This window comes from Melospiza georgiana, chromosome 8 (assembly GCF_028018845.1).
Source record: "Melospiza georgiana isolate bMelGeo1 chromosome 8, bMelGeo1.pri, whole genome shotgun sequence".
NCBI lineage: Eukaryota > Metazoa > Chordata > Aves > Passeriformes > Passerellidae > Melospiza > Melospiza georgiana.
Window position 1 is genome coordinate 7,447,546 of NC_080437.1, and position 21,460 is coordinate 7,469,005.

General features: G+C 41.1%; 1 protein-coding gene across 1 annotated transcript in view; it reads right to left on the bottom strand.

Moving 5' to 3' along the window:
• Positions 1-952: 952 nt before the first annotated feature.
• The window catches only part of IPMK (inositol polyphosphate multikinase), a 30,917-nt gene continuing 10,409 nt past the window's right edge, over positions 953-21,460 (bottom strand). Inside the window, exons 3-6 of the mRNA XM_058029120.1 lie at positions 14,275-14,371; positions 11,410-11,582; positions 4,333-4,414; positions 953-3,939 (exon numbers count right to left, since the gene is read on the bottom strand). Of these exons, the coding sequence (XP_057885103.1) occupies positions 3,305-3,939; positions 4,333-4,414; positions 11,410-11,582; positions 14,275-14,371 (987 nt within the window). The 3' untranslated portion in view covers positions 953-3,304. The remainder of the gene's footprint in view (positions 3,940-4,332; positions 4,415-11,409; positions 11,583-14,274; positions 14,372-21,460) is intronic.

The window sequence follows — 21,460 nt, forward strand, 5'->3', positions numbered from 1 at the left end:
AATTAATGGAAAATAGTGGTTTCCTAATCTACTCGGTACTTTTAAAAGTTCTACATGAAACTGTGAGATTATGGAAAAGAACACCCTGGTTATACATTACAGTAGAAAAAAACAAAACAGTGCAAGTTTCATCTGAATCACAACTACCAGTAAAGTCTCCAGTTCATAAAACAAATTGATTAAATTATGTGAAGTATTTCATAGTGGTATAGTAACTTCCAATGCAATTTATGCAACAAATTTCACCCATATTCAAAAATACATTTGTAAATGCTTTTCATAAAACTTTATACAACTCAAGTTCCCCTTAGGTAATCCCAAGCACAGTCCTCACTCCACCTAGGCAGAAGCCTGTATTCATTCTCAAGAGTCCACGAGTGACAATGCTGTGTGAGTTCTTTCTCTTTGAGAGTCAGCTCTGCTAAACCCAACTCTTATTGCTTAAAACCATCAGTTTCCTCAGCAGGCCTAGCACCCAGCCACACCTCACCAGGCTGGGGCAGCAACCCACTGTTGTATGGACATAAACACCTACAAGCCTTGTAGCCATTCCTGTAAAGATTTCCATGGGATGGGTGCCTGTCCAGAGAGCAAAAGGGGCGTTGCTGACAGGGAGGGAGATCAGTCATTGAGAGTGCATCAGTTCAGTGACCCATTGTCTCCCTCTTCATCTTCTGATTAATTACATATTCTGTTTAATGATTTCTGTGAACACATTTCCAACTGTAACTGAAAACAACGGGCTCAAACACAAGACACACCAAGCCTAAAATCTGCAAGAACAGAAGTGTGAATATAAGGCCTCTGCAGGCTCAGACTCACAGCTGGTACTATGCCCAAACATCTCCACAGCAAGCTTTATTCACACAATTTCCAATAAAAAATACTGTTACTTCTCAAGCTACATTTTAAATGATCAGAAATACATTCAGAATAACTACTGGTACAAAAACCATGATAAAATTTTTTTATTCAAAATATTCTGACAGGTTGACAATATTCCAGGCATGTTACAAACACTGCCATAGCCAACAAAACAATCAATACTTAGAGAGCATTCAAACACTGAGGACATGTATCTTAAAGCAGAGACAGGAGAGTGCATGGTACTAAGTGCATACTAATCATTTTCCAATAACTAACTTGAGGAAAATACCTCATTTCTCTGGTACAAAATGGATTAAAACCCAGAAGAGATGAATTAGAGAGGACAAAAATGATGATGTTAAAATGTTTTTGCCCATACTTTCCTGTAAAACCTTGTAGCTTTATCATACAAGGCCACTACCAGTCTGGACTACTCTAGTGTTGACTATTTAAGGGATAGAACAACAAAATCATAACAGAGAAACCAGTGACAAAGCAAACAAAACCACAAACTCTTTCTAGAATATGGCTTAAATTAATTCACAGAGAGTTGGGAATATATTAACTATAAGGTACAAGAGAAATACCAGGTAGGAAAAAAGCTCCTTTTTTCCTGGTACTTTCCCCCTCAGACTTCACTGTATTTCACATAAAAATTTTAACACACTGGTCTCACCCTTCCTGCAAGCCCCTTTTTCCATGTTTCTAAAACATCATGTTACTGAAAGGTTGGTGTCATTCTTGAATGCATTGGCCAAACATGAGTTCTAAAGTTTAAACCACGTAATTCTACACATAGTAATACCCTGTTTCTCCCAATTAACCCAAGTTCTCAAATAAGAGCTAAAAATTCAGCTTTATTTAAAACAGCATATCTGCTTGAAAAAAGTATGAATCTCTTTGTCATGTAGAAAACAGATGTCCAATGAAGAACTTGTCAAGATGTGAACACAGCTGAGTGCATAGTGCAGAACATCATACAGAGAGAGCAGCAAGGCCACAGGGTCACTAAGTCCACATGAAAAAGATGTATGTTTCCAATGACCAAATCCATTCTAAAACATTTTTGTCCTGGAAATGCTTTAAGCATTACAATCTTGCTCTAGGGATGGCAGGACTCCTCCATTCCCACTTTTCATAGAGCTCACTGTAACATGCATGGCAGCACAGCCACCTACACAGCACACAGAAGAGACACACCAAAATTGCTTTGGATACATCATCCTGACCTCAAGTATTCCATACAAATGCTGAATTTTTCTTGTGAAAAGGAAGGAAATGGGAGAGCTTTCCAAAGACACAGCTTGCCTGTGTGTCATATTAAGGAAACCTGCAGTTTGGAGCCCAGGATGGAGAGCCACAGCTCCTCTGGCACGAGCGGTGGCACAGCTGGTGGCTCCAGGGCTGAAGGATCTCACAGGAGGCTCCTCTGCCTCTATTGCTCGAGGTTCCATCAGTGCTCCCCAGCAGCAGAAGCATCAAACACTCAGTGCACAAATGCAAGTGGCTTACAGCCAGCAGAGCTCTGCACGCTCACCCAGAACAATTCTGTCCCCATTGCACTGGTTTGCTTTTCAAAGCAATGTTGTTGGAGAAGGGCCACAAGAACAACAGTGAGACATTTTCCTTAATCACAGCATCAGACACTCCATTAACAGACTGACATAATCTCCTAAACCAAATCAACTCCTGGAACATCTTGCATTTGCCTTCTTTTGCTCCTTCCTAGGAACAAACAGTTTCTCTGGAAGTTGTGCAGTTTAAGCCTGTTATGGTATTGTACTCCAGCATTTCCTTAGCACCTCAACACAAATTATATGGTAGCTCATCTGTGGTGAGCATCAGCTACACACATCCACGAAGGGGGAAGGGCTGAAAGAACAACAATATTGTCCCATGACATGGAAAAGCACTTTGGGATGCACTGGCTTCAGGTGAGACTGCTGACTCAGAATGGGATTTCTCTCCAAGCAGAGTTACTCCAGTTATTCAAATACAGTAAACACAAGGGCAGTACTGAGGACATCAATCCTGCACCTTACAACTTTCAGTCTATTTTCTAAACACCTCTTAATGGAGATGTGGCTCAGTGTCAAGGCTAAATGGGCAAAAATGTCATCTATGCTAAAGTCATTAGAGGAACTAACATAACCCTTGCTTCTGGTAGTCCTTGGACTTAAGCCCACCACATACATTTCATTCTATTAGTTTACCTATCCCACTTTATCTCAAGCATCTTCATCCTTTCACACTTTCTATGTAACTATCAATATTTTTCCTGAGTGAAATTATAAAAAGTTAAACCCTTCTACCAAAAGTACAAAGACAAATAAAATATAGAACAATACAAACCCAGTTATACAGCATTACAAGTGCAGAAATTCTTCATGTTGTTGCTCTTTATCATTGGCCCCCAATAAAAAACATAGCAAAGAATTTAGTTATCCAAAATATTTTGCAGTACTGTGATGAGATTCTTCAGCCCATAAATATAGCCCTCATCCTTTGTGTTGCTGGGAAACACGTGAGCAAAATCGATCATTCGCACCTCGACCTTCGCGCTTTCCTTGGGCTCTGCTGGCATGTGATAGAAAACTTTTTCCAGTTGGGGTAGAACATTTCCATTCAGGTGCTCCTGTGTGATGCATGTGCTGCTTTTCCACACATTGTCTTGCTCTGAGTCCTCAACTTTTAGCGAGAGCTGGCTGTGGTGCCTCTTGGAGCACGACTTTTTGTGAAGTGCATAAAATTTAGACAAGCCTTTACCTACAGAGGCTTCAATTTTTCCATTCTCTGTAGAATTTATTACATGAATATTATTATTATACTCCAACACATCTCCACCTGACAAGAGGCCTTTGGGTACTCTTCTCTTCTCTGCCAAGGTGACATCACTCAGCCTCACGGTTGTTGCTTGGCATGAGCCCTCATACACAAACAGCAGCGAGCTTGCGTAGAAGTTGAGCTGTGTCTGGCCCTCAAACCACTCCAGAATCTTTTCAACCTTCTGAATGCTGGCAGCTACCACATCTTTTCTCAAGCAGTACCCACTGTGGAAAAACTTGGAGATCCCTGCAAGAAATACACACATATTGGAATTACTTTCACTTCTGAACAGAAAACAGATGAATTTTTTGTCTTTTAGGATGAGAATAGTCCTTATTTGAAGGAATGGACACAACTTAGGGAATTTCTCTTCAGGCAATTATGAACTAAATCCAAAGTGAACCTAGGAACTCTGACACCTTCAGTCACTGCACTGCTGTTATAGCCAACTGCACACAATTTAAGGTTGGCAGGCAGTTCAAACACTACAGGGAACAGCCAAAGACCCATCTGAGGGTCTTTGAGGACAAAAAAAGGACTCTTAAAACAGGAACACCCAGAATAATAGTTTTTCCACACAGCTTTATAAATCAGTATTTAAATGAAAAGATCCAAGCACACCCCAATTCCCTTACTTACCATCCTTTACTGTTTCCTTGGTCAAGCTCCTTCCATAGTGCTGGTTTTGTGTCTCATAGCTGTCTGAAGACACATGGTACACCTGAAAGAGGCAAGAAGGGGACTCCCTATGTATTTTGAATCACCAGGATTTCTGCAGAGCAAGAGACACCTCAAAGGCCACAAAACATTTAGCCTTCACAGTTTTTACATTTCTTGCAGTGCCCAGCAAAAAAAAAAAGTGCTCTCCAAAACTCTCCCTTCATCCCTTGGGCTCCAAGCTACAGCTTTCCTGTGCTAGGGACATCCTGGTGGTGGCAAAAAGCAATGTACCCTTTACAAGGAACTCTTTATGGTTTTGGAAATCCCAGCTGAGACCTAAAACTATCAGTCCTATCTGCGTTACTGTAGATGTTAAATCAGTAAGACAACAAAGCAAAAATTTCAGTGCAATTATTCTGAGTTCTTAAAGTTATAAAACTCTTTTCAAACAGAAAAGAAAGAAAAATAAAAAGTAGAAGAAAAGCAAAACAGTAAGAATTACTGTATGTGACCACTAAGGCCCACCTCCCTAAGACACATCTGCCACTGTCAGCACAAATGAAGCTGCACTAAATAAATGGCAGCAGCCAGGCAAAAGCTGGTTCCAGCATCAACAGCAGTACTTCAGCTCTCATCTGAAAGGGAGGCACTCACATGGGGACAGTTTTGTCCATATCAGGAATTGTACAAGCTTAAGAACTTAATTCAAAACTGCCTCACATATAGACGTATTTTCTCTCACACTGAAATATTTCCATAGCAGAAATGCGCGAGGCAGCAAGGCCCAAGTATAATTTGTTTATGAGAGTGCAGACAATTTTTTATTTGCAGAAATAATGGTGTTACCAAGCAGACAGTTGTCTCTGGCAGGAACTTGGTGCTTGGCACTTGTTCAGACCACCCATCCCTGTGGCATCCTCCCCATGCACAGCCCTGCCCTCCCTTCCCTGCTGTAAACAGAGAGGATCCCACTGGATGAGTCTGGGCACTCTGCTGAGGTGCCTGCTCCTCATCCCTCCTCTGGGGCCTTATTCTTGCTGAAGCCAACCAGTAAAGTCCTCAACAGTGAAACAGCAGCAATAAAAAGAAATATTACAGGAATATTAAATAAAAAATAAATTGAATTCCCTGTTTTCTTTATAGCCCACCACCTCGAAATGTCTCTTCCCCATCCAAACAACAATAAAGTTGATCACACAGATCCCCACCTCCTGTTCTGGGAAGAACACTCTCAAATAGCTTTTATTTTGACAAAAAGATTGATTTTAAGTCTCCAGCCATGAACTGAAGGGGCTGTAAACAGTCCTCATTATTCTAAAAAAATAAAGAGCTGTAATTCTAAATGTTTGAATTCAGTAGCAGAGACACTTCACACTGTTATGATACTTGGAGAAACTGAGGCCTCCATGTCTATGGAATGAAGAAGGCCACAGCAGAGATGAGTTATTCTAAAACTGCATCTGAAAAATGTGATTTTGGGTTCACAAGAACAATCATTTTTCTCCACATAGTTTTTGCTGGGTTTTTTTCCAAAGCACATGAAAAAAGTACCAGCATACAACACAGATACTCAAAGATTACTTATGTAAATACTTCAGGTACCAGAGTAACCTTCAAAAACATACCAAAAGTTTCAAAACTTTTTACAGAGCCACAAGTCAAAGGCAGTTAAATAAAGAATAATATTGCTTAGGAAGAGAATCAAGAGTCTGAAGACTAAATTTAAGTTTTCACTAATTGTGCCTTCATTTTAATGATATTAAGTGTTGTCATCCAGCTGGACTAGGGGCAGCTTTCTGCAGACATCAGCACTGCAGCAGTACCCAACCAAATCTTGTTTACCAGAACCTTCCTTATCTCTTCCTGTAGGAGCTGCAGTTTTTCTGACATGGGCACTAGCTCAAACAAGCTGATCAAAATCTGCAAGCTCATTCTGTTTTCCAAAGAAACGCTGGAGCAGCACATCAGACCCTGTGTTTCTGAGCTGGGCTTCCCAAGAAGGCACCTCACCTCTTCTCATAATTTAACAAAACCATTCCCCAGATGTCTTTCTATATAGCTGACAGACAGATATGCATGCTGCATTAACAGCACATTTTTAACTATACAAAGCAGTCAGAGACATAGCACCAAGTCCCAGGGCCACAGGATGGGTGTAAGGTATGTGTTTAATTCACTGCCTTGTGCACTGAGAAGGCACTGGGTCACCCAGAGGCTTGGCTGCAGCCAGGGGCACTAAGGGACAGCAGATGTGCATCATCACAAAAACCTCCTCTGACCAGCACCTTGAGAGTTTGCACAGCTGCAGGAAGAGACTGGCTAAACATTCCTGGAAAACCTCACTCAAATACAGCTACATCACACCCCATTCTCAAAGCCAAGCTCAAACAGAAACCATCTCTGACCAGCCCTTGCTCCACCCTCACCCAGCCAAACAGAGTGGCTGTGCTGGAGGAGCAGGAGGCTAAAATCAACTTCCTGACTGACCTCTTGCTCTCCTGTGCTTTTGTACACATGGCCACCACCCATCATCTGCTATTAACCCTTCCCAAAATGACACTGTGCCTCTGAACCAAGCTTTTCCTGCATCCCTGTTGTTGCAGCTGTCTGTACTGGCCCATTTCTGTCAGAACAACAAGTCAAGCCAGATCTGTAACCTTAACAGCAGCCAAGAAATGATTAGACAGGGAAATCTCATTTCTTGTCCACCTGCCACAGCTTGTTATGTGTTTGCTCTGTATCCACTGGCAGGTCTCCTGAAGGGTGCAGGACAAAGAAAACTCCTTCTATTGAGCTGCCACACACTGCCTTCAAGAAACTCCTGCTTCATCAGTCATTTTTATATATTCTTACTATGCAAGATCACAGCTGCTGTCAGTACCCAGCTGCTACCAAAGCTGGAGCCACAAGCTGAAACTGGGGAAAGCAGGTGGCACCCCAACTCACCTGGGCACATCCCAGAGCAGCATCCATCCCCCAGCTCTGCAGGGACCCTCCTGTGCCAGGCCAAGACCCACAGCCATGCCTGGGCACCTTCTGCCTGTGCCCTATGACTGTACCAATATAAATGCAAGTTTCCTTCATGCTCAAGTAACCCAGGTTTCTCTGCAGGCCCTTCATCCTGCCATGGTGCAAGACTTAAAGAGTTTCAACAAGCCTTATTTTTTCTTTTCAAAAAGAAAGTAAAGCAAGGATTTGAAGAAAAAATAACAAAGGGAGAAATTTTGTTAAAAAACATTCTCTTTTTTGATATGTCTACTTTATAGCAACGCTCTCAAATTACCACTGCTGTTGAGAGCATGCCCCATTGTCCAAATCCATTTATCTAAATATCTCCTATTCTCTTCTCCTATTTATCTAAACATTCCCTAATTTTTACCTTTTTTTTTAGCTTGATTTGTTGTAGCTAGACCTAGACCACAGGTGATGACAGTGCACACATCCCTGCTCCCTTGAAAATGCAGCACAAGAAGGCTGCATCCCTGCTCCCTCATTTCCAAGACTATACTTTGATATTTCTCTGCCCATTTTGCTTCTTTACTCCTCTGGACTGTTTTGACTGAGTGCTTCACATGACTAATTTCACCCCCAATGCTCTGACAGTCAATATACAGTTTCAGTCAAGTCCTTACATAAATAAGTTGTAGAATGAAATTATGCTGAAATTTATCCAGTGGAAAAGCAGACTATTAATCTGCTAAATAAAAGAAACTACAACACTGCAATTAAATCATGAACCATCTTTAAAATAGCTTAATACAGTAATTTTAGACTCCCAGAACTTCCATGAAGCATCTCATAAGAATAAATTTCTTTTATGTAATAAAAGACCACCTGCTCCAGCTTGGAAGATTTTTTTTCAGGGCTTTTGGTTGGTTTCTTTGGCTTAGGGTTTCATTTAATTATTTATTTATTGTTTCATGGATTTTTTTTGTTTGTTTTCTTTTAGGTTTTGTTTTGCTTTGTCTTCCTGTTCCCTTAAACATCAAAGCTTGAATTAGACTTACAAATGTAAAAACCCCCGTTCTGGTAATTTTTCAGTCTAGAAGAACCTGAACAGTAAATGCAAAATTTAATATTTTTGACTTCCCTCCTAAATCTTGTTACTAGCAGATCAGAGCTTGTGAAAATTACCATGATACTAGAAAGAGTTCATAAAAACCTCATAAAATAGAGTCAATTACAGTCTATTTCTGCAGGAAAATATCCTGCAGAATCATGTGCTGTAGATTAGAAAATTCACTTGTAAAACCAGCTTTGATTATTATACATTACTGCCTGCATGTTCATGGGCACTAACAATAGAAGTCAATGATGGATTATAATGTTAAAATTACATAATCACCAGTTTGTGCTTTAAAAAAGCATTTCAGAAATATTTTGGAGTAAGTGAGATTGCAATTGATGCCTGGAAACAAAAGGAAATCTGCAGGATCTGGGAACTGTGGATTCCAAAGGGCTGTGAATGTGAAATGAGAGCACAGCCCACACATTGTGCTCACAATCAGCAGCATGAGAATGCTCTGTATTTAACATTGCCTGTGCTGGGAAGAGATTTCTTACCTGTTTGCATGTGTGCTACTGAAACCATATTGCAATTTGTATTTTTGCCATTGCCACAGTATCTGAGACTTCCAACTTCTTTATAAACTCTAACTACTTCCATAACAAACCATGTCCATTCTGACAGAATCCCAGAATGATCTGGTTCCAAAGCTGCAATCCCCTGCCATGGGCAGGGACATGTTTCACCAAACCAGGCTGCTCCATGTCCTGTCCAACCTGGCCTTGGACACTTCAGGGATCCAGGGTTAAACTTCAGGGATCCAGTGGTTAAAAAAAAGAACTTCTCCACTAGGTGCAGAATTGTGCTTTTAAACAATGTTATTAAAATAACTGTGCTTCCTAAATGTGTCTCCATGCATTTATTCTGTCTATTCAATGTGTTAAGCTAAATACAGATCACATGCCAGAAGTGTGTACATAAATTAATGCTGGGCTAGACAGCAGACTCCTATTTTTAAGGACACACCACACATATTGTATATATGAACAGATGACTGCTTGTTTACCAGTGCATAAGAAAAAGCTGTTTCAATAGCCTTTTGGGTAATAAAAATACACTGTAAATAGCTTTTGGGCTAAAACTCCCACCTATAACACTTTTTTGCTTGTATCTCTTCATGACAACTTATACAATGGGTGCTTTAGAAAAAGCTCAGCTACAGTCTCTGTTTATCCTGGCCCTCTCCTTCTTGGCCTTGTAAAAATTTACCCCACAAGCCTAACTCCCTGGTAAAAAATCACTGAAAAAAGGAGAGATTAAAACCAAACCTCTGTAGTTCTTTGCTACATCATGTTTTGTCCAGTGAACAGGAACAACCTTCATCCAGCCATGAGCTGTTCTGGGCTGTATATAATCTGTGCAGGAGTGTTTTATAATATAGCCAGAATGTTGCAAAAATAAAGCAAGCACAGAGAACACCCCACAACCAAGAGGCAGAAAACATGCCTTGTGAATTCAGACTTTACCAAATGCTGTGTGAGGGCAGGAGGAACCTTTTCAGTTCTCTTTGGAAAAAAACTTCCAACATGTAATTGGGTGCCAAAGGCAAAAACCCAAATCTCATCTAGTTAAACACTGGATGGAAAACTGCACTACTTGGGAGAATCATCATTACACATCCAGTCTGAATTAGGGGATTGAAAAAAATTCTGCAGGACAAAGGCACAAATGAGTGACAATGTCAGAAACAATAGCCACAAGCATGCCACAGAAGCAATCAATCATTCCTTTTGCACTGTCATGAAACATAGGACATGAAGTACATTGTTTTACCAATGAGATAAGAAAGGTCACATAATGACATCAACCAAATCCAAAGCTATAATCTCTAACCTTCCTTTTCCATCCAAACTGTTTGGCTGTTTTTTGATTTAACTCCAACATTCTTGCTCACAGGCTTATGTAATTACTACTCATGACCACTATAATTTATATAGCAGCTTATCTCAAGGCAGACTGAAGGGCTGGGAGGCTGGGCAGCTCTGCACAAAACATTACAGAGATATTAGAATTATCTGAACAATGGTGCAATCTGGCTGCTGGTGCTATTGAACAGCAAAGGGGAAGCTTATCAAAGTCTCCAGCCATTTATGCTGCACAGCTTGAGGAGCCCTGGCTTTGTGTATGAGAAGAAAAACAAAAATCCCACATCAAAAAGAAAACTATTCCTGTACCTATCATTGCAGAAAAAACTACTCTTGAATTCCATCAGTGACATCAACACATTTCTCTTACTGAGCCACAAATGTTCTGTACAGCTTTTCTTTACATTGAAGTTTTAAAGTAGCCAATACACACATATTGACTCTTAGTATTTCTAAGAATACTAAGAATTAATAGGGATGTCTCCATGTCCAACTAACCTTCCCCTGACAGCTGCTCCTTGAGTGTGTAAATATCAAAAGAAGTTTGCTTCTGATGGAAAAACTTTTAAAATGTAAAACGTAAGCAGCTGTTCATGGCTATATGCATCACCTCTGAGAGCTTACTTACTCTTCCTTAGACAGAAAAAATATCTAATCTTGTTTTTATTTAAAAGCAGAGTATAAAGATGAAAAATGTGGCGGATACAGCTCATTACTGAATTATTAGAAAGACTGGTTCAGTATACAGATCTCTGATATAAGCCTGAAAGAACATAAAGACACAAAAATCTGCTTAATAATTTTAAATATCTGTCGTGGTGGTGAAGAATGAATTGCAACTACATTCAATTTTAAATACTGAATATTAGCCCATCTCTTGTACACATTTACAGTGCCCAGGTTGCAAATAGCTTGTCCTAATGGACACAGCCAAGTTAAAGAATGGTTTAGGGCAGTGCTTTGGAACTGATTTCACAGCTGATCCCAGCACTACCCAGACATTCAGGTGACACTGTATTTATGTACAGCTCACGAGGATTGCTGTTTGCTAGGAACACCAGTTGCTGTACCTGGTGTGGGACAAGAGGAGCATAAACTAAAAGTGGAGACAAAACAATTCCTTACCCTCATTCCAAGAACCAAAAAGCCAATCTCTTCCATCAGAGGGTACTTGCTGACCTGCTGCTGTATCTTCTCTGCTGAAGCATAGGGATCATAACTTTTCTGACCTATTTTCACATCCATTATGCAGGGCTTGTTAAACTTACGGGTCACATCTTCCAGTTTTAGATATGTATCTGTCAAAAAAACAAAACTTCTGTTAACAGTGGGTCACAGCAAAATAATTACATAGCTTCTGCTGAGCACCTGTGGAGGAACGTGAAGAGTTTAAGGCTTAATATCACACGAATTCAAGAGTCAAATTTGTCTCTGAATGCAGGCTAAGTCATGGTCACTGACACCCACAAATTGTATTGCTATGAAAATATACATGCTTTCTTGTTTAGAAAATTGTATAAAATTAATATGCATTAACCTAGCATTCAAATTCCAATTATTGCCCAGATAAAATCCCTGAGTAGCTTTTATTAGGTCACTAACATATCACAAAGAGCATTACTAACCACATCCAAATGCAGGTTTGCAGCTGTGTGGCTACTTTTGCAATTCAGTTGGTCTCCTGTGTCATTTTAAAAATGAAGAGAACATTTCAGTCCTGGCCTTCAGGGGCTGAAGTGCAGCTCATTTTGTTTCTTTTTATGCCACTCCCATCTACACTTGTTTCTCATGGACACCTTTTGGGGAAAATGCTCTTGGGATCCTAGGCTGCCTTTCATCCATTTCTAACAGCTCTTTGGCTGGACTAAGAAACCCCAAAAGTACTTGGAGTGCCTGAAGATTTAAAGGAGTACCTAAACCCTGATGGAAACTATCATTACTAGCATGACCCCCACACTCACTATCAGAACTGAACAAGGAAATTGAATCAGTACCCAGCCAGCTCCCAGACAGCTGCACCCACCTCCAGCCCTTGCCAGGACACAGCATAACCAACACAGCCTCAACACTGGCCTCATTCTTCATATGTGCTGTGTAAATCCACCTGTCACCAGGCACAAAATTCAAGTCTGGTTTTCCTTCCAGTACAGCCTACTCCACAAATGTATTTTTTTTGGCTTTAATGCAGTTTGAACACAAAAAACCGTTGTATTATACCCCATTCCTGCAGTATGATCTAAAATGGGATTGAGAGAGAAAGCAAAACTAGCTTAAAGTTTAAAGTTTAAAGAGGCACAAAGTGCCTCATCTGAAAGCTGTACAGCCAGGTAACAAACCAGTCCCACTCAAGATAAAGGGAACAAGCAACATTTCATTTCCACTTAATAAGCAGAAACACTTTCTTAAGGAAAAGAAATAAAAGGGACTTGTACTACTTTAAGTGACTACCACTGATTGTACAGAGCTGTGATCCCAGAGCCTGCAGAGCAGTGACTGCCAAGGGAAAGGTCAGGCTTCCAATATCAAGTCTGCAGCAAACCTACAAACGTATCTTCAATCTACATTTAGGAACAAGGCACACACACACTCTGCTAAGCTCCATCAGCTGCAGCAACTCTGATTTCTATCAAGACTACACAAAGCTCATTAGCACTACAGATAGCAGAGTTGGAAGTGCAGTGTTTTGGTTGAACTGTTGCCACAGCTTTCTATGAAGAGGACTCATGATAGTGCACAGCCTTTTCAAGAAGCAAAACAAACAAAACCAAAAGTTTCTCTTCTTTAAACAGTTATTCCTACTGCCTATGTCTGATTGACTGGGGGGGACCTCCCAAAACCCAACCCCACGGTGCACAGTGCTTTTGAATCCTCAAAGCAAATGAGCAATGTGCTGAATTACTGTCTCTTGGTTAGACCACATATTTTCACATCTTAAGATCACACTGCAAACAGAAAAAAATTATTTGCAATTGAGATGGAATATTAAGTGAACTCCATGACACATTAAACTGTGAGGGAAGGAAAAAGATAGCTCTTGTAGAGATATTTGAGTTAGTGCCAAACAGGAAAGCATGAAGGCAAATCTGAGCTGAGAAACTGCTGGTACTATCACAATCTTGCTTTCAGTTTTTCCTGTAGATATTACACCATGTCTTTGGATACTGTCCTACTACTTCTTTGGAAAACAAGCCTGTCAAGCATAAGCAGAAGACAGTTATTTTAAAGGAGCATGACATCTAGTTTGATGCCCACATATTCAAAGAGATTCCAGGCATCCCTTTGTGTGTTCCACAAGCTCCATTTCCCCAGTGTGAGTCAGAAAAGCCCCCAGAAGAAAATCTAGTTTCTAATACAGCAATATCTATTTTCTCTTGAAGACACAATCTTCCAATTGTTCTACCAAAACCACCCTTTTCTTCCTGACTCCCAATGTTATACAAACACAAATTTTAAGACACTAGATCTTTGTTTCATTTAAACCAGTAACAGGGGATGACAAGCAGAACTTCCCACCATGACACCTGCTGAATTAAGTGCTTTGGGTGGTAAGGCACAGTGATGGGATCCAGGCTCTGGAGAAACAGCAGCAGATTCCAGTCTGAATGCTTCCCCAGCCCCAGAGTATCCATCTTTCTTCCACATCCACAAAGTGCTTCTTCCTTTGATCACCTGGCTGCACGTGACCATGGAACCAGCCCACTCCTCCACCACAACCTCACCCAGAGCAGGAGCAATGGGCAATGTCCATCAGGCCCAGCTAGTCAGGAAACCTCTGCTGTTCAAACAGCCACACCCCATCTTCCTGGTGAGGAAGACTCCAAAGATCTAATCCAGCCACCAGACTGCAAACTGGAACCAGTTGTTAGAGGGAATGGCAGTGGGTTCTAAAACAAGTCCAAAAAAACCCCACAGAGTTCACAACTGCCAAAAATTCATCTCCAGAAATGTTTTCCAGGAGGTTTGGATGAAGAGATAAAATTAGAACAGTACCATTTGGTGCAGTAGGTGGTGACCAGACACCGAAGTATTTTGGCAGATATTCCCGCAGCTCCAGCAGAATTCTGTCGCAACAGTCGGAGTCATAAACCTGAAATAAAATAGGGAGGCTTGCAGAGATCATTTTAAACATTCATTTCTGCTGCTGGGGGAATGAACAAGCAGCTGCATGGCACTTGGCAGCTGGCTGGGGCCAAACCATGACAACTTCCAATTGTCCCATAATTATATTTTCTTACAGTATTTGTTTTCTTAAGTCTAAGATATTTACATTACATTTTAAAAACATACAAGATGAAGATGATAATTATCTCAGCCCAACATAAATGAGTGGCATCCTTTCTTTCAAATTTTAAAGTGCAATTGATGCATCAACCCTAAGCACAATTTATGGCTCAACTTGAATAAAAATCTAAACTGTGATTGTTAACTTTAAAGCTTAACTTTTGAAAAAGGTGTTCTCACATTTGCATTCAAGACTGTGTAGGATTACTGCATTGTATTATAGATCCAAATCTTTCTAATTTCTATCAGGTAAAGTATAGAAGCTCAGACTAGACAGCATTTTCTCATCTTCCTCAAGACAATTCATGTAGAGACTATGCACATTTCAAATATATTTCTTTTCATTTGCTTTTAATGCTTTCAGCATTTTTTTCAACTTCTGTAGGAAAAACAGTAACAGTTTGGAAACAGCAGCTGGTTTATATTTCTGAAGGAACAACTCTGCAGGTTAAATGAAGCTTTGGATACTATCTGTTATGGAATTGCATGACTGTTACCAGTTTGCAGCATGCTAAGAGGTTTCAAAACCATTCCCTTGCCCAGATTCCCCCATCCCACCCAGTGATGTAGTTGCAGACATAGGGGATTGCCTCTATCATGCTTCCACAAGCTTTGTAGACTGAAAGATCCATATCTACACCAGTTACAATGACTGTCCCAGCATTTAGGAGCCATCTCACCCCACTCCCCACAGAGATGTCCCAGCTGTGCTGCCATCACAGTGGTGTCGTTCCCTCAGCCCTACCCAGGGTGCTGCACAGTGACCTGCCATGCTCAGGGTTCTGCTGGCACTGCAGGGCAGCCAGAGCCCACTGCAAAGCTGGCAGCAAGGCAAAACAAGTATCAGGTGCTAACAGCTCTGCAGACTTGGCTCAGCTCACTGTCAGGCCACGTTGAACCACTCTGGGGGATATCTGCCAATAGCAGCTACAAAGGGAGGTAATGCAAAATACAAACCTGGAGTGTGATGTTAATGCAGCTAGAGAGAAAAAAAAATGGATCTGAAGTCCACAGGCTATTTTAGAGCATGGAGGCAAGCCTTGGCTCTGCTCACCAGTGCCAGGAACTCGACACAGCACCTCATACAGCAGCACTGTTAAAATTAGTTCTGCGAGTTTGTCCTAAATTGAGGCTTCACTGCAAAAATCTCAAACTAGGTGAACTCAAATCACCAGTGTGCTTCTAACAGAGGGACTTCTCCACAGCTGAAGCAGGGCTCCCCTGGCCTTGCACCAGGCACAGTTCTGACACCCTCACTGTCACTGGGCAGTGATCAAGAGCATGATACACCCATGCTGACTGTGTGCTAAGTGATGGAATTTGACCCATTCCTTGAACCAACTCATGGTATAGGCCCCATTTGAAAGAGACTAAGGCAAAGGGCTGAATCCTGAAAGCTCAAAGTAGACAAATATGTGCACAGTGTATTGCAAAACTCTGGGGTACACCCAACACCACACCCTCTGCCACTACTGTTGCTATCTTAAGTACAGAGAAGTTGCTGGGTGTGTGCCTTTAAGTCACAGTGTCACATCACAGGGCACTGACCTCTCTTCACATGCCATGGTTTGACAAGCTGGCATGGCCACTTGGACGACACATAATTGTATGTCTAAGTCCAGTTTCCCTCCATTTTAGCATAAGCTGGTATGCAGGTACATTGATAAGATAAAAAACCTTGCTTGCCCCTGTGATCAGTGTATTTATCCAACATTTCCTCACTGAGCCTCAGGGGTGCCAGCAGAGGACAGTGTGCTTTCTCCAGCAGACTGCAATGTAGCTTGATCTTACTCGTTTAATGAAGAAAAGTTAAGGGTGGAAGAGAGGGGAAGACGAGCAGCAGGCAGAATCTGAGGCACAGCCTTGATCAGGCACAGACCTGATCCCTGATCCCTGCTCCCTCTGATAACAGCTCAGACAGCTCTGCAGGCAGCACTTTCTGGGCCAGCACTCCAGGCACTGACTGCTGCCATCACTTCATGCTGTACACAAGTAGTACAAACCCAATTTTTGTTTACTGTGGTAGCTTATGATCATAGCACCTTACATCCAAGGTAGGGCACTCCACTGCACTAAAGGGGCACTAATGCTCTTTTCTCAGATGAGTTTGAGGAGATCTGAGAGGCAGAAACCATCATATCTTTTACATGGGAGCAAGGGCATGTAAACAGGTCAGGACTGAGAGGAGCAATGGAAACCAAAAGTACAACAAGGAGAAACACTGAATGCAACTGAAAAAATAGGCAAACATAGCAACTCATTTACTTAATTTATTAGCAAAAGATTCTGAGAAAGTGCAATGTCAGGAGACACTTTGGGTTTTTTAAGAGAGACAGGACCCTTGGCTTACTTTTTAAAGTAAGTCAACATTAGGCCATTAAACTTTGCAACTTAGCAAGTAATTCTGAGTATGTTCCTGTGTATTTCAAATAGCAGGATACAACAAAGATACTCAGATAATTTATAATGGCATGTAAGAGCCCAAAGTTGAGACCAAATGGGGAAAAGAGCTCCAGAAGCAGTATCTTCCAAGGAGTCTATTCCTCAATAACCGGATATAAAACATTTTAAATGGAGACAGAACTCCCAATAATGCATTTTCCAGTATCACTACTTTGACATAACAGAACTAACTGCATTACTTCTGTCTCTCAAGAAGCTATCTTGCTCTCAGAACCAGTAAGAAACTCCCCTCATAACTGACATAACATTTACAAGGCACTTATTTGACCTTAATACAGACCTCAATCTTAGCCTGTAATGTATTCACATGTCAAACAAGAATAAGCACTCAATTAATAAAGATCAGAAGAAGTCATTTGGTGTGGGCAAAGGAACAAAACCAGACATTTCAGGACTTATGCTCATTCCTATGCAGGACAGAAACACTTCTGTTCATCAGAACTGGGCCTCATGAGCAGAACACATGTCATGGGCATTTGTTCTTATTTCATACAACCTGGCAGCAAGCCACAAAATACCAAATATAAATGCAAACATGATAAAACCATCCCTAAAGCTACAGGAAATGCACCTCATGCCCCAAAAGGTATTGCTACCAATACTGCTGGAAGATTCCTGAAAAATACAGGTTATCACTCACCTCAGGAAACCCTTAATAAATAACCCATTAGATTTTTACTTACACCAGCAATATTCCAATTTTACTTCAAGAAACAGATTTTTTTTTTTTTTTTAATGTAACAGTGGAGGTCCATCTCTCCAGCCAACACTGACAAATACAACCAATTTCTGTGTTAGCATATATAACATCTTTATCCAATAAATCAAGAAATGCAAAACAATTCTATGCCAGCTCAGCCTGGGGAGTTATCCCCTCTACATATCACAGGCTCCATTCCTCCAATTGCACAGACTGAAAATGTCCCCAGAAAAGCAAGTCAATAGGATGCTGACATCTGGAGAGCTCACAGCATGACCATTACAAATTACAGCCACTAACTCACAGGAGGAACATGCTCCAGATATGTTCTGTGGCAGATACTCTAACAGACACCATGAAGTCATAATTTCCAGTCATGCAGGACTTTTAATTCTGAGGCTTATTTACCATCCCTAAGTTTTTTATCCAAAGTACACTCTGGGGTTTCCTGTAACAGATTAAGCTGCTTTTAATGCAAACAGGGGCTGCTCAGGACAATGGGAATGTTCTTTCCCTTATTTAAAACACAACATTTAGAGTTTTTTTCTAAAGAGTAGCTAATGAGTTAAATGATAGAAGAAGGGTAAAACAAGTGTTGAAATTTCAACAGGAAACTAACTATAGCAGTACAGACCTGTCTTGAAATGTCCTGATGAAAAAATATCACTTGGACAGAAAAGTAATCCATAGAGAACCTTCTAAAGTACATTCAAGAGCTAGTTTAATAGAATTTGTATTTTAAAGCTGTATTTGAGTAGGAAACTTGAAGTGTCAGAGCAGGCATATCAGTCTGAAGCATCACCTTTCTTTGCTGCCAGCTACCATAAACTGTCCCTAAAGGCAGCAGCACTACAGCCTGCAGAGTCTCTCATTACACAGCCAGCTGCCAACATCAGGCAGAGAATTCACTGTCCACCCTGGGATTTGAGACTTTTTTGAGCAGTTGATGCACCTAAGTCATGCACTTCAATTAGCAAATGCAAGATTTACAGATGCTAGGGCAACCTCAATTCCCTCTTCCACTGGGTGTGTATTATATCCCAGACTTTAATTACCTGAGCACACACTGCATTTCCCTCCAGACTCTTACATCAGCCAGTTACACCAGGCAATGGCAAGGGTCAAAAAATTGAGGTTGAAACAGCAGCTGTGATTTTAGCAATTCATATCTGCTTGGTTCTACAACTCAGACAGCCCCGGGCTTTTCCTGAAGTGGTGCCATCATGGTTTGAGCTGTGTCACAGAACCTGTTTCCACAAAAATGACTGCCATTGAGCCAGCTCTGCTTGCATTCAAAATCTCATACCACAAGAACTTCAGAAGTTAAATATCTGTGAATGATGTTACACCAAATACTACCATAGCAAATTGCTTAATTTACTATCTAATATGCAGCCATATTAATGAAATTGCAATCACTTCCACTGAAAACACACAGGGAGCACTCCCTGCCAGCTCATGGTGAGTTTTTCAACAACCATCATCCCCAAGTCCTTCTGCCAGGGCTGCTCCCAGTCCCTTCTCCCAGGGCTGTTATCAATCCCTTCTCCCAGGGCTACTCCCAGGGCTGCTCCCAATCCCTTCTCCCAGGGCTGCTCCCAGCCCCTCTCTTCCCAAGCTGTTGCTGTGTCTGGGAATGCAGGGCAGGACCCTGCACTTCCCTTGCTGAGCCCCTTGAGGTTCCCCTTTCCCACTTCTCAAGCCTGTCAGGGTTCCCCAGGATGGCCTCCCTTCCCTCAAGTACATCATCAGTGACAACATTACAAGCCTGTCTGGGTTCTTTTTAAATCTGGAAACTAGAATTCTTTTTGGAGACTGAACTTATTCTGTTTTTCTTTCAAGTAGGCAACCTACACTTTCCTCATTCTGTCAGTTCACCAACCATATCTTACTTTTAAATGAACTTATAATGAGAAAGTATTTTCTGTCTAACACTAACATGTATTAGTAAGTTGATCCATATTCTAAAACATTCATAATTAAAGTCTGAACAGTATTTGATCCAAGCTGAAAAAGCACTGGCATGACCCTCCAGCAGAGCAGGAGCACTTTGCTGGGTCTTAATTCAATTTAACATACTGTGCATTTTCACTTTATTTCCAACCAGATCTACTCTTGGTAAGGAATAATCCTCAAAATCAGGTTGCTGAGAGAACTGGATTTTTTTCCTGCTTATTTGCATAGACTACAGACTATTCAGTCTGCTCCCAACTCCACCCAGTAGTTCCATAATTGCATCAAATTGCAATAATGGCCTTTTACTGTCTCCCTTTTTAAAGGGTTTCCTAGATTGATTAAAGTGGGTTGTAGTTGATTCTGTGATACACAATCCTCAAAGAGCATGGGAAACAGACACTCACCAGATCCTCCTAGGTTCACTTTCTACTGTGTGGTGTGTTTCTTCCAAACTGGTTTTTGCTGCAGAGTGCAAGAATCACAAAAATCTGCCATATTTTCCAAGTCCTACTGGCCAGTCATTTAATAGTACAAAAAAACCATTTATAGAGAAGTAGTAGGAGCTCAGCAGATTCTTACAGCTACACTTCATCTTTCATCTCTGTTAGACAACTCCTAATGTGAAACAAGATCTGAATTCCAGCTGCCAGTATTTCACAATTTTATCAAAAAACCATTTTTCTTCTCATTAGTTAAGAATTACTATGTGTCCTTTTATTTTAATTACTATGTGTGCTTTTATTACCATAACCCAGGCTCATGGTTAAGAGGCAACTTCACATGCTGGTTTGCTCATTTCCCCAGCAAAAGAGGATCCCTTCTAGACAATTCCTGAGCAGAGGAGTGATGCTGAGGGCAGGAATGAACTGCATCAGACCATGCTCACTGTGCTTGCCAACAGGTAATGTGGACACTTCAGCACCAGTATCTCCTGTGGCAGATCCAGATGTACCAGAATGAGGCACAGCCAAAGATCCTTTTGAGCTACAGCTCCCAATGCAGCAGCAATGAAAGGCATGGGCAAGGCATTGCTTCTCCAAAATAAGATGTTAAGAAAAGCAGGCATCCTGTATTTATGTCCATACAAGACTGCAAATCAAAACCTCAGCCAGAGACATGATCACAGGATAAGGATATTTTAGTACACAACAGCAGCACAATGGCCATCATCCACTCCTTTTTCAGCCAAAGATTATCATCTAAATCAAGAGTACAAAAGCACTTGACTGAGCTTACAAAATAGGATAACTTCTCCTGAAACAAGACGTACTGTGCCTCCCCAGCCCCTTTCCTTTCCTGTCAGTAGCACAGAACAGTTTATGGAACACAGGCTGCCTTATCATGATTTATGCTATATAGGCTTCAAGGGAGCTGAGCCTTATGACTCAGTTCTTGAAATTCTGTGCAAATTCAGGCCAAAACCCATCTTTCAGACTGCTGCCTTCATTTTATGCCATTTGAGGGGGTGGGGAATCACCACAACTCTTCTGCACAGCCTGAAGCTGTTAGAATACTAATTAAAATTAGTAAGAAAATAAGCAAGCATTGAGCAGGAATGAAAATACATAGCCCAGGAGCTGCAGCAGGTTATTGAGAACAAAATAAATAAAGCAGTAAGGAAAAGACTACTGCTGATGGTCCAAATGGGCACAATTCCTGAACATTTCTTCTCTTTAACCCCAGAAGCACAAGAACTGTGGTTTCAGAAATATTAACATAACTGGGTTTCACTAACACATTATCCCCTGGGTACAAACTCAAAGACTGAGTGTTAAA